The 12,582-nt window shown below is 48.3% G+C and overlaps 1 protein-coding gene across 1 annotated transcript; it reads right to left on the bottom strand.

The window, feature by feature from the left end:
* Nucleotides 1-3,652: 3,652 nt before the first annotated feature.
* Nucleotides 3,653-10,535, bottom strand: LRRC47 (leucine rich repeat containing 47). The gene is made up of 7 exons (XM_028740435.2): nt 9,819-10,535; nt 8,743-9,198; nt 8,024-8,140; nt 7,341-7,456; nt 6,274-6,376; nt 5,326-5,415; nt 3,653-4,839 (listed from the first exon to the last, which is right to left on the bottom strand). The coding sequence occupies exons 1-7, from the start codon at nt 10,518-10,520 to the stop codon at nt 4,603-4,605; spliced, it is 1,821 nt and encodes a 606-aa protein (XP_028596268.2). The 5' UTR covers nt 10,521-10,535; the 3' UTR covers nt 3,653-4,602.
* Nucleotides 10,536-12,582: the final 2,047 nt, after the last annotated feature.

Raw genomic sequence — 12,582 nt, 5'->3', positions numbered from 1 at the left:
ACAATGCTAAAATAAAGAGAAACCTAACCAAACAACAACAACAACCCCAAAACTCGTCCAGCTGCATTTGAAGCAGTGAGGGTGTGAGGCGACGGAACAGGACTTCTGGAGCAAACTGAGTGAGAGAAAAAGTTTAAGCATGCCTCCAAAGTCAGTTTGCTGCTTGGAGGCCAAGTCTGGCCCCGGGGGATCAAGGTGGAGAACAGTGCCTCTCCCCAGCTTCAGTCCCCCTGGTAGATGATTTTGATGGAGGTGTCCGCCTCTGCTTCCTGCTTGACGCTGTAGCTCAGCGTTGAGAAGAGACAGTGGTTCACTTCTTCCAGCCAGTCCAAGATGCGCTGCTCAGTCTCAGGGTCAAGCTGAGGAGGCCTCTCCCGAGAAGAGAGACAGCCCGGCTCTTCTGCCTCCGACGCCCGATCTCTCCGAGGCTCTTGTGGGACGCGTGCCGTGTGGGGCGGCCCGGTTCCTCTGCGTCCGAGGCCTTCCCCAAGCAGGAGCAGCTGCCCTCCCCACACATAGGGTGCAGAGTGCCGCCCACTGGGCAACGGAGGCAAGAGGAGGCTCTGAGAGAGAGTGCCATGTCCGGGGACTCTTCTCACATGATGGGAAGGAGCAGAAGAACCATTCCGTGCTCCTGGACTCAGCCTGGCGGGCCTGCTGCTGTGGCTTTTCCTTTGCTCTGCCCAGGCCTGGAAGGGCAGCGGTGGCTGTCGAGAAGGCCCTGGTGCCAGCAGCCCGCGGGCAAGGGGGGCACGCAGGCCCCGGCGCGATCCAGAGGCCAAAGACCTCCCTGCGATGGAGGCCGAGAGGCGATGGTCTCCTCCTCCTTGTGGCTTTGCCATCCACCTCCTGGCGCCTCTGCTCTCACCTTCTCTTTTGTTACAGAGCCTTGGAAATGGAGAGAATGAACTCCACAAAAAGGCTCGCCCCGTCGTTCAGCTAAGGCTTCTCTTTTTCTCTCCGGATCACCCCAAGTGGGAAGATGTATCCCCTGGAAGTCCCAAGCTCCAATAAACCGAGGAGGTGGACTTTCCCCGGCAATGCACACACTCCGCAGGACCTCGTCGAGTTACAGGACTCTTGTGTGGTCTACGGCTGAAAAACGACACTGGCAACTGACAAGGCTGAGTCTTTCATTATGCAGAGATCGGCTGCATGGTTTTCTCGGTAACAAAAGTCCCCGTTCGCTCCAGGGAGGAGGAGGAAAATGCCTCGTTGCCAGCAGATCACACTTGAGTATTCCAGCAATGAGGACGGCAACGTGTACAGGACGGTCACCCTCCAAATTTGGCTGCCTGATTTGCAGCCGTACATCAAGTAGAAAAAACAAACAACAAACCAAGCTAGCACAAGGAAAATTGCTGGATTAGGTGGGGCAATCAGATTCTTATTTTAATGATGTGAAAGTCTGCCCTGGTCAAACCCCACCTGGAGTCCTGTGTCTAGTTCTGGGCACCACAGTTTAAGGATACTGACAAGCTAAATGTGTGCAGATGTGGGTTGACCAAGGTCATAAAGGTGTCTAGAAACCAAGCCTTATGAGGAATGCTTGAGGGAGTTGGGTATGTTTAGCCTGGAAAAGAAAAGACTGAGAGGTGATGTGAAAACCATCTTCAAATATCTGAAGGGCTGCCCCATGGTAGCTTGTTTCCTGCTGCTTCAGAGGGGATGGCCCAAACCAATGGGTTCAAATGACAAGAGATTCCCACGAAACCTTAGGGAGAACTTTCTGCCAGTAAAAAGTGCTCTACGGTGGAACGAATGACTTTGGCAGGTGGTGACTCTTCTTCACTGGAGGTTCCTTAACTGAGGCTGGATGGCCATTTGTCAAGGATTCTTTAGCTGTGATTTCCACATGGGAGGGAGCAGGACTTGATGCTCATTGGGCTCCCTTGCATCCTTAGTCATTGATTCAGGGATCTCTAGTATTCTTAAGCAAAAACTTCAAAACAATCCTATTAAGCCTGCCCTTATTTAGAGATCCTGAACCTTTGACTCTTGAATGTTATTGACCATAGGCTTTCAGGAGGCAGGGGGCGTTGGTGGAGAGAAGAAAGACCACACAAGATCCTGTATATACATGCATCAGGGTGGGCCGGCTTCAGGAGAGGCTGGAAACTGCTCTCTGTTAATATTAGGCTAATTTCTTTCCTCTCCCCCCTGACCCTCAAGGGGCCCGTGAAAAATCTTTTGAAGGTCCTTTGGAAATCTCACTTACATAAACATTCGCTGGGAACACGTTAAATGCTCTACTTTAATGGACCTCTCATTCTCCCACCCACCCCAACACAAATCCTGGTTTTATTTTTAAATGGATCAAATTGCCATTCTGATGCCCTCCCTCAAACTACCAGCTATGCAGAAATCACGACCTTAAGAATAGCCGAACGCCTTAAGAGAGTGATGGGGAGCCTGTGCCCATGCACAAAACTTTGTTGAACTTCACTGAACCCCGCTGGGGTTGATGGCAGTTAAGGGTTTCCCATCACTCTTGAAAATATGGGAGCACCCTCCATTGCTAAACCAATTTCTGATTACAGCAGTCCTTCAGCTTAATTTGGAGCTGAGTTCATCTCAACCCAGCGTAAGAAAGCTTGACACAGGGTCCAATGTGGAACGCCACACTTTTTTCTCTGGCTCTTGGGTCTCTCCCTAGAGACACACCTATACAGGCTCTGCTTTGCACCCTCTGTGAGCGTTTTTGCCTTGCTGAAATGCCCTTAAATTCTGGGGATGATGATTAATTACATTTGCACCTCACCTTTTTCTCCAAGGAGCTCAAGGCGGCTTACATAGTTCTCCCCATACTCTTCTCACAACCACCCTGTGAGGTAGGTAGGGCTGAGTGCAAATGGCTGGACCAAGATCACCCAGCGAGCTTCATGTCTGAGTGGGGATTTTAACCCCAGTCTTCCAGGCCCTTGTCTGATACTCTAACCACCATGCCGCACTGGCTCAAAGCTTCTTACTTGCCTGGAGGATAGAGAGGGGCATAGAAACAAGCTTACTGTGCAAAGTCATGCCTGTTGCTCCACCCACTTTTGACCGTGGCCCTGGCCACCGCTGGCAATGTGGCCCCCAGAAGGCTGCTTGAATAACAATGTGGCCCTCAAGAGTGAGAAAGATTCATGGCCCCAAAGTAGCACGGACAGGCACTTCTTCTGGCAGGGCTCAGGTTACTCTCCTGAGGTTGTGGACTCTCCTTCCTTGGAGGTTTTTAAGCAGAGGTTGGATGGCCACCTGACATGCATTCTTTAGCTGAGATGCCTGCATTGCAGGGGGTTGGATTAGATGGCCCTTGGGGTCCCTTCCAACTCTACAATTCTAAGATTCTACGAAGACAGCCAGCCCAGAAGGAAAGTTTAAGGGGGCTGGGTCAGAAATTAACAGCCACTGCTGCCTCTATCCCCACTCTTATTATGATTCTGAATAAGAGGATGGCTCCCAATGAAAAGGAGCACAACTACAGTCAGCTTGATTACAGATCCATGATAAATATGCCGGGAAGGGCAGCATAAGCAGAACTAGCGCCGCAGAGTGGGTATGCAATATTACTGTGAAAACTGTTACTGTGTGACATGAAAAAAAATCTGATCAGACCCCTTTGGAGGAAATGTTCATCATAAACTGAAATAATGAATGGAAATTTGCACACTTGTCATTTTCTCCTTTATTTGTACTCTCCCCCCCCCCCCCGCATCACTGGCTGTTACATTTCCCAGTTCGTCCATGCAATCAATGAGGGCTAGAAACTTGGACCATGATACAGGCCTTTTAGGCGCGAACAGAGAGGTGGTGTACATGGTCCAGTGTCGTTACTGACTTTTTGTTGCCCCTGTGGAGAGCAGCTCGTGGCTCTTCCCAATGGCAAACCATTGATTTTGAAAGAAGCGTCAGTTTCAAAAACTGAGTTTTCTACGTGGCACGAGGGAGGAAGGGTGGGGTAGATGCTCCCCAAGACACACAAGTCTGCAGGCCTGTTTGTATGGCTTCATGCTACTCTGCTGGCAAGATGTGAAGAAAAGCCAGCGTGGCATAAACTGAGAAAAACAGTTTGGGTGTCAGTGCAACCTCTCACATACTCTGCAAGACACCTGAGTGTCATGGGGAGAAGAGGACTTCAGAGAGCAGCAGCAGCAGCACCCAGGTCAAGGTTACAAAGCAGGCTTCAGAGTCTGAAGCAATAGCAGGCCACATCTGTATTGCTAGAAAGCACAACACCTGATTAACAGTGGTGGTGGCAGGTGAGGGTGGGTGTGTCTCTCACACCCACAAAGCTTCCTACCTGGCCCCGATGCCCAATTATGCAGAGATTATAGAGTACCATTATGCCACGTGGATATTAGTGTGTCTCATTAAAATAAATATGATCCCGCACCTTTACTCAAGAGATCCGTGTGGATCCCTGGCTTGGGTAGAAGGTCTTCGAGTCTCTCTCGAGATCACAAAAACCCTGCTTTTAGCTGTCAACCAAGCCCTCTCCAAAGCACAGCATTGGATTTCTGGCTGACGAGTTAAAGAAACAATAAAATCCTGCAAGGGGAGGCTGCTCACAAATGCTGTCTAGCGTGCCCCACAACAGGGAAAGGAAACCAAAGGCGCTTAATGAATCACCGTCATGAGGGACGAGACCATACTGAAATCAGTTTTTGATGGATAAAGGACTTTTAAGTTCCCGTCCTTGTCCACGACCCGAACCTGTTCCAAAACGAGAGGGAGGGTCTTGGAAATGCCTTCAAGCCTTGAATTCTCATGCCCGGCAGTGTCGTTCGATTCGTGATCTGAATCCAGGTCTTCGCCTGTATTCTCTGAAGTGGATCTGTTCAGCTCCGCCATTTTCTGTGGTGAAGGAATGGAGATTGCAACATATAGAGTGAGTTACTCAAGAGATATGGCAATGTTTTCCCCAGCTCAGAACCTGAGGTTTCCCTTCAGTTATTATGGGACTGGAGGCCCAGGAGACAACATGACGCTGCTATGAATCCAGAATACAGCATTTTAGGGTAAAGGCGGGCAGAAGATGCTAAAATGGAAAGTGGAGGGATATGAAAAGGAAGACTTCAAAACACAAGGAGGGGTGTGTGTGTGTCCTGCATGGACAACTAGGTACAGGTCCTGGGTGCAAGAGCTGCATATGTAAAGGCCACAGACCTGATGGACAGTGGCTGAAGAGAACCACAAAGAGGTGATTTGATTTTGCACACTGGGCTTTGCTTTTAAACCACAAATCCCGTAACTGCCTCCAATAGATAAATCAGGACCCTGCAAGTGTGAAGTGTGGGTGCAAAATGAGGAGGAGAGGGCAGAAGCAGAGTGACTCCTTACTAAAATGAGGGTGTCCATCACATCCTTGCATGTCTGCAGGCTTGTGGCACTAGTCACTTCCAGAAGCACATCAGAGGTGGTTTTCCCAAGCTTAAAAAGAAGAAGAAAGGGAAATGCCAGATGGAACTGAGCTACGAAGGACAGCATTATGGAGTATCATTTTAGGTCAGTAACATTCACAGACACACAGTCAAAATAATTACAGGCACCAGTTTTCTCTCTTTTGGTGGTTACTAACACCCCTCCCTGGCAAATGTAGGTAAAAGTGATTTTTTGAAAGGCATGCTGTAGATTGAGAACCTTCTTGAAATTCAGCTTGGGGGGGGGGGCTACTTTGTGAGAAAACAACTTTTGCAGAGTTAAGCCTGTGTTAATCCCCAAATTACAGAATATGCCACTTTATGGAGGATGAGGCTGTCACAGGCTACCAACCACACTGACTAAGCTCTCCTTCCACTGTCAAGAGGCAGGATGCCTCTGAATACCAGGTGCTAGGAATTGCAGCACTTAAGTCCTGCTTGTGGGCTTCCCAGAGGCATCCGGCTGGCCAATGTGAGAAAAGGATGCTGCTGGACTAGATAAACCACTGGCTTGATTCTGTAGGCATCTTCTTAGGTTCAGAAAAGCATACACCACTATAACATGGGCACCTAATTCTTTTTAGGGTGGAACAGTGTCTGGAAGCCGATCTGCATTTGAAATTCCAGGGGTGAGATTGGCAGTGGAGAAGCAGTAGGTGGGAGCGTCTGACCACCACTTTTCCTCCCGCAACAGCCCCTGCTCCTTCCCTCCGTGGCACAACAAGCACTTCACCCGAAACCTCAACTGGGAAGTATGAAGAGGGGGGAAGCAAACCCATCCCACCTCCCCAATTTATGTAGATCACAGAACAGACTTTTCCCTAGAAAATGTACAGCCTGGCCTGCAATCAAGTCACAGCATCTGTACCTTTGTCTTCTCGCTGTTTGTGATTGGCGGGAAAGAAATCACAGCACCTTCGATGTCAATCAGGCAGGGGTAATTCTCTTTCCCATCCAGTAACTGGAGGTACCTGATCAAGGGTGGAATAAGAAAATGGAAGCTACTTAGGGGATGGGGAGAGGAAGTGCAAATACACATGTGAGTTTTAAAAATAAGAATTGCTTCTGCTCAATATATTTCTTTTTTTAAAAAACACACACCACAACTCTATGAAGACACAGACAAGAAACCTCTGAAGATCAGTTGCTGGGAATCGCAAGTGGGGAGAGTGTCATGGAATTCTACTCACTATTGATCCATAGCAGAACTCTGACGTAGAGTTAGCAAAGAAAAAAACTTAAACACATTGCAGGATTAAAAAATAGACCAGAGGCAATTAATATTTCATCCAGCAGAGCTTTACTGCTACTGAAGGCAAATGAGCATAATGGTCACAAATCCAAAACATTCAGGACTGGCACTGTCCAGTTGCAGCCTAGTAACACTATAGCATACAATGTACAGAACACCACATCAGAAGGAAAAGAAAGAAAAAACAGAACCAATTTAAGCCAGCTGTACTCAGCTTCTCTGAAGGTATAAGCCAAATGTCATGAACCTTCTGCTTGTTTCTTTCACACAAAGAAGCTTCCAGAACACTCTTGAATTAATAGGAAAGATCTCTACACATCAGATCAATACTTTCTGTAGTAAGAAATGCAAAATGAGAGTGCCGCTTACTGGCTTCTCAAAGGAATTTGGCTGGATGCTGTGAGAAGAGGACGCTGGACCAGATGAGATTTTGGGAGCCCTTTCAGCTATAGCATAGGACATTAGTGATTTAAATAAAATGAAGAATGAAAAGAAAGGACTTTTCGGGGAGCCTTCTTGGGGGAGGGAGTTCCAAAGACACAGACCTCCTGCTCCCGCTCCAAACCATCCTGATTGTTCTGAGGACGCTTCCTGCTTCCCTTCCCCATGGACCCCTCCTGGCTTTTGCCTGCCCTCTGTGCAAGATTTCAAGGGCTGTGCTCTGCTTTAAGGTGCAGACTTACTTGTGCAGTCCGGATATATTCTGCCTCCTCTTCTGCTTCCGCTGCTCCTCGGCCTCCGACTGCAGCTGACGGAGGAGGTCCTTGGCCTTGATTTCCTTCCGGCCCAAGGGGATAATCTGCAACATGAATGCAAGGCCAGAAGTGTCTTGGAGTCAGTTGTTGTTGTTATTATTATTAATGATATATATCCCACCTTTTTCCCAGACTGGGACTCAATGCACCTTACAGGTAATAATTCAAAAACACAGATTAAAAACATAGTCATTAAATGCTAAAAGAATTACAACAGTATAAAAGCAGATCTATTAAAATACAGATAGTAAAAAGAGCACAGCACTATTTAAAAGTTATTTCGTTAAAAAATACACTCAGTTCCCAAATGGTTGGAATAAGAAAGTCTTCAATAGCTGGTGGGAGGATGCCAAGGAGGGAGCCAGTTTAGCTACTCTTGGATGAGAGTTCCAAACCCTGGGAGCAGCCACCAAGAAGGCACTCTCCCGTGCCCCAATAAGCCTGCTCATGAGGGAGGCAGGACTGAGAGAACATCTCCCCTGAAGATCTCAGAGGCTGGGCAGGTTCGTCTTTCAGATAACCATCATGCACAACAGCACCAGCTGCCTTCTGCTGTCTCTTTGTGGGGTATCATTCTGAACGGCTTTCTAATCTTGGTGTTGTAAGCCTACCTTCAATTCATCTGGCGGCCGAACGTCGTAGAGAAGAGGACCTTTCACAAGCTGCAGGTCATGTGTGGCAATGGTGGCTGCTGTCCGCTTCTCGCAGATGTCCTCGTGGAGTTTGGTCTGAAGTGTAAGATGTGTCATTAAAACAAGGCTGTGCTGAAGAGTCACAACAACAGGCTTAACTTTAAGGAGTGTGCTAACAACAATTTTATCATCAGTACTCTGCCCATCTGACTGGGTTGCCCCAGCCACTCTAGACAGCTTCCAACATATAAAAGCAAATAGAACATTACACATTAAAAAGCTTCCCTAGACAGGGCTGCCTTCAGGTGTCTTCTAAAGGTTATATAGTTACTCAAATCCTTGACATCTGATGGAAAGGCATTCCACAGAGTGTAACAATCTGGCCCTTTCTCCTCTACCACACTGAGGGCAGACAAGGACCCCCAGGATCTACTTCTTTCTGATCAGGGGAGCCATACATCCTTAACTCTCCTGTGCTAGTGGGAGGCAAAGTTACCACCCGCATGCCTGGGCTTGGAGATGCCCCTTTTGCTTTCCCTTCCACCGTGCTCAAAGTAGGGCTACCCCCATTTCAGTTCTGAAAGGGAGGTTTATCTTTACTTGGGGCAACCTAATCTACAACTAACTGAATCAAAGGACATCCCCCTCTGAAGCTGGGCCATGCCCAGAAGCAAGTGGTATCGTCTTTCGAACCTTACCTGAACTGAAAGAAACCTCTTCAAAGCATTGCCGGGCTTGAAGTTCATGCCTTTCACTACACAGCACACAATATAGGGGCGGACGTCTTTGACACCAGGGCTGGCTTTCACAACCAATGGAGCTGGATTCTCAGAGATGTGGAGAACTTTCACCAGCAGCTTCTGGGTTTCTTCCACCTCATCCTCTGCATCACTTCCTTTTTTCTTGTTTTTATCTCTCTTTTTCTTCCTCATCTCCTCCTTCTCAGCACCATCCTGCTTGCCTTTTCCTTTGCCGCCCCCTCGACCCCCGACACGCAAATATTCCAGGATAGATTTTGTTTGGCAACCATTTACCATCTTCTCAAGCCGTTTGTCTTTGAGGGCATTTCCTTTTAAATTGACTTCCTTCAGCTTAGGGCAGTCAGCCAACTCCACAGGGATTTCCGATAATTTGTTGTTGGAAACATCCAAAGTCTAGGGGGGGAAAGTATATTAAGTAGTTGTCTTCTAATTCAGACACTGGAAGAGTTATCTCAAGTTCTGTCTACTGACGGACAACAATGAAAAACATTTTGTGTATCAATAAAAACTCCCAAGCCAATGTGAGTACAGAAGCTGCCATACCAAATCAGACCATTGGTCCATCGAGCTCAGCACTGTCTACACTGGCTGGCAGCAGCTCTCTGGTTTCAGACCTGAGACCTTTCGCGTGCAAAGTAGATCTGCCAATGAGCCCATTCCCTGCTCTGATCATTTGCTTTTCCGTATATTGCAGAAACCTCAGCGCTATTCATGCATTCATAATAGGGCTCCACACCCATTCCTGATAACCTCTAGATTTTTATGTGTGAATGGCAGCAGCAAAACAAGCAGTGCTCTGGGATGGACAATTTTCATCATCAGCATCTCAAGAAACATTGATGTCTTGAACAGTCATCATTTTTCATGCATGCTGAATTATGTCTTGCATTGTTACTGTATATTAAGAGTTGCTTTTGCTTTATTTGTAAAACTTTTTTTTTTTTTTGCTTTCCATCATTATTCCTAGTGTTTAATTACAAAAGCAGAAACTGGGAAGCACCGAGGGCTTTTACCTTGAGGCAGGCCAGGCGGGAGATGTTGGGGCTCAGCTCCTCCAGCTCGTTGCCCGCCGCCTCCAGGGTGCCCAGCAAGGCTAAAGGGGCGGCGCGGCGGGAGTCACCTCCGTCGTCCGTGGGAAGCAGCCCCCCGGGTAGGGAGCGCAGGCGGTTCCCGCCCAGGAGCAGCTCCTGGAGGGCCGGAGCGGAGCGACCCAGGCCGGGCCCCATTTCGCGAAGGCGGTTGCGGCGGAGGTTGAGGAGGCGTAGCTCAGGCAGGGCGGCAGGGGAGCCCTTCTTGCCCGCCGCCGCCACCACCACCTGGGGCTCCCCGGTCCCGCCGAGCTCCGCCGGCAGCTCCTCCAGGCCGTTGCCGGAGAGGTCGAGGGTGCGCAGCGTGGCTGGCAAGAGGCGCCCGGCCTGGGTCAGCCCCGACGGGCCCAGCGCGCAGCCGGGAAGCGCCAGCGTCTGCAGCCCCGTCAGGAGCCCCAGGACCGGCCCCGGCTCACGCAGCGCCGCGCAGCCGCCCCCGCGCACCTCCAGCGACCGCAGCGCCGCCCCCAGGGAGCCCAGAGCCCGCGGGAAGCGGCCCCCGGCGGCCTGCACACGCCGCTCCAGGGCGGCGCCCGACTCCAGGCTCAGCTCCCGCCGGCCGGACTCTGTCACCTCCGGCCAGTCCTCGTCTTCCTCTCCCGCCACTGCTACCGCCGCCGCCGCCATCTTTCTCTCGGCTGGGCACAGCCGCTTCTGCTTCCGGCGTCAACCGCGCTTCCGATCCAGGACGCGCTTCCGCTTCCTGTGCCGTCAATAGCGGAAAAAATGAGAAATGGCGAGATGTCCTATACTGTGTAGTCTTATGAAGTGGGCTCAGAAAAGCGGGCGGTCGTGTGTGTGGCGAATATGGGTGATATCCTTGAAAAAGATTTAATGGTAGTTTTAAATTTATTTCTTGCCCTTCAGCAGGTCCCAGCGCGTTACATTTTCAAATGTAGAATTTAGAAGTAAAAATATTACATGAAAACATGTAGATATGCGACATCCAGTTGCCGCTTCTGTTTCTCATTTGCACGGTAATAAAATGAAGAGGCCGCTCTAGCCCAATATCCAACTTCCATGGTATCTTTATGGTTGTCTGCATAGGTTGCCCGTCAGCGGATGTAAACCGCCCTATACTAAAAACTCTATGGCTGTCAATTAAACGGAAACGGTGCGCCTAAAAGGGTAGCTGGCAATCACAGGCTTCCCGCTTTTCCTTTTGTTTGATTGGTATTAACCCAGGAGCTGATTTGCAATTGCCATAACAATCAATTTAAATCAACCCTGTTTGTTATTAAAGTTCAATTTTTTTTTGGGGGGGGGGGGAATCACTCATTTAAAAGTGCCAAAAGCACATTCTACGATTCTCCGTATGGTGGTTTGTCCATATAGATATGGTCCGAATGGTCTGCATACTCCGAAGAAATGTCTGACGAATGGTGGCTATCTGAACTGCCTCCCTGATGCATGCAGGGCCCAATTCAAAGTGCAGGTGATGAAACACAGGGGCTCAATAAGCCTGGATGTATCTTTAAAAAAGCCTTCAGGCCCATGTCCCACTATGTCAGGGATTGGGCAGCTATGGCCATCCAGATGTCGCTCCATTCCAACTCCCTCCAGCCTGATCACAGAGATACCAGTGATCGGAGTTGTAGTCCAATCTCTGGAAGACCACAGTTTGTCCCTTGCACATAGTTTTTACTCTGACTGGCAGAGGTTCTCTGGGATCTCCAGACAAGGATCTCTGGTTGCCAAACCTTTTGTCCCACCCATCCAGTCCGTCTTTTGAAAGTTGATGGGTGTTTCATCCGACCACTTAGCAAACTTTTGCTGTTGTAGTACACATCAAAGCACATGCATACATGTTATAAAGTTACACCCAACTAATATTTTAATAACTAGTCTTGCCTTTCTAATGGAACAGATGCACCCCCTTTTTAATGGATGAGAAACTCTGTTCTATAATGTACTATATGGGAGCAGATATTACCTTTCAGTTAACTCCATCCTGTGAAACCCTTACCAGCACATAGCTATCTGTGGCCAATATAATAATGAAACAGGAAGAGATTGCATCCAATGAAAAACACAAATGCAGCTGACAAAATGTGACCAATAAAAACTATGTAATATACAAGTGATACTATTTAAAAAGCCACAGATTTTTCATCTGGCTTAAAAACAAATGTTTTTTTTCCTTAAGTGCTGGCATCATTGTCAAAAATCAGTGCCATGTCAGTAGTCCTTATTAGCTTGAAATTTTGGCCCTGATCAACAAAGCCTTGATCTTTGTTGTCCAGTAAAATAAATCAAATGCTGAGCCAAACACCAATGTTCTCAAATGTTTGCAACTTTGTTGTGGACCACCTGATATCATCAAAGGTCCACAGACCACCTCTGCACTACCTGATCTGCACTATGCTACGGACTTCAACATCAGCTGAAAATGCTGCCCCAAGCTTAACTTCTATGCACAAATCAGACCCACGAGGCTAAGCAGAATTCGTAGCTGCTCTTCTCTGTGGAATTCCCTTCCTCTGGAGATTCACCCAAATCTGAGCTTGTGTGCCTTTTCTTTAAACAGTCCAATTTTTAATATTTTTATTATAGAATTGAGCTATGGTGGCAAGGACAGGGCAGAGCATAACCAGTACCAAATCTTTGGAACGGTGGACTACATATAGAACACAATAAACACAGAAATAAAGATATATTTCAAAAAGAGAAAAAGAATCACTGCCACTCC

Source organism: Podarcis muralis, chromosome 7 (assembly GCF_964188315.1).
Source record: "Podarcis muralis chromosome 7, rPodMur119.hap1.1, whole genome shotgun sequence".
NCBI lineage: Eukaryota > Metazoa > Chordata > Lepidosauria > Squamata > Lacertidae > Podarcis > Podarcis muralis.
Note: the sequence above shows the minus strand (reverse complement) of the source record. Positions and strands in the feature narration are given on the sequence as shown.

Coding starts and splice junctions, on each gene's coding strand:
- LRRC47 (XM_028740435.2), bottom strand. CDS start 10,520: ATGGCGGCGGCGGCGGTAGCAGTGGCGGGAGAGGAAGACGAGGACTGG. Junction 7,457..8,023: donor GGCCGCCAGATGAATTGAAG/GTAGGCTTACAA, acceptor TTCATGTTGCAG/ATTATCCCCTTGGGCCGGAA. Junction 5,416..6,273: donor CAAACAGCGAGAAGACAAAG/GTACAGATGCTG, acceptor CTTCTTTTTAAG/CTTGGGAAAACCACCTCTGA.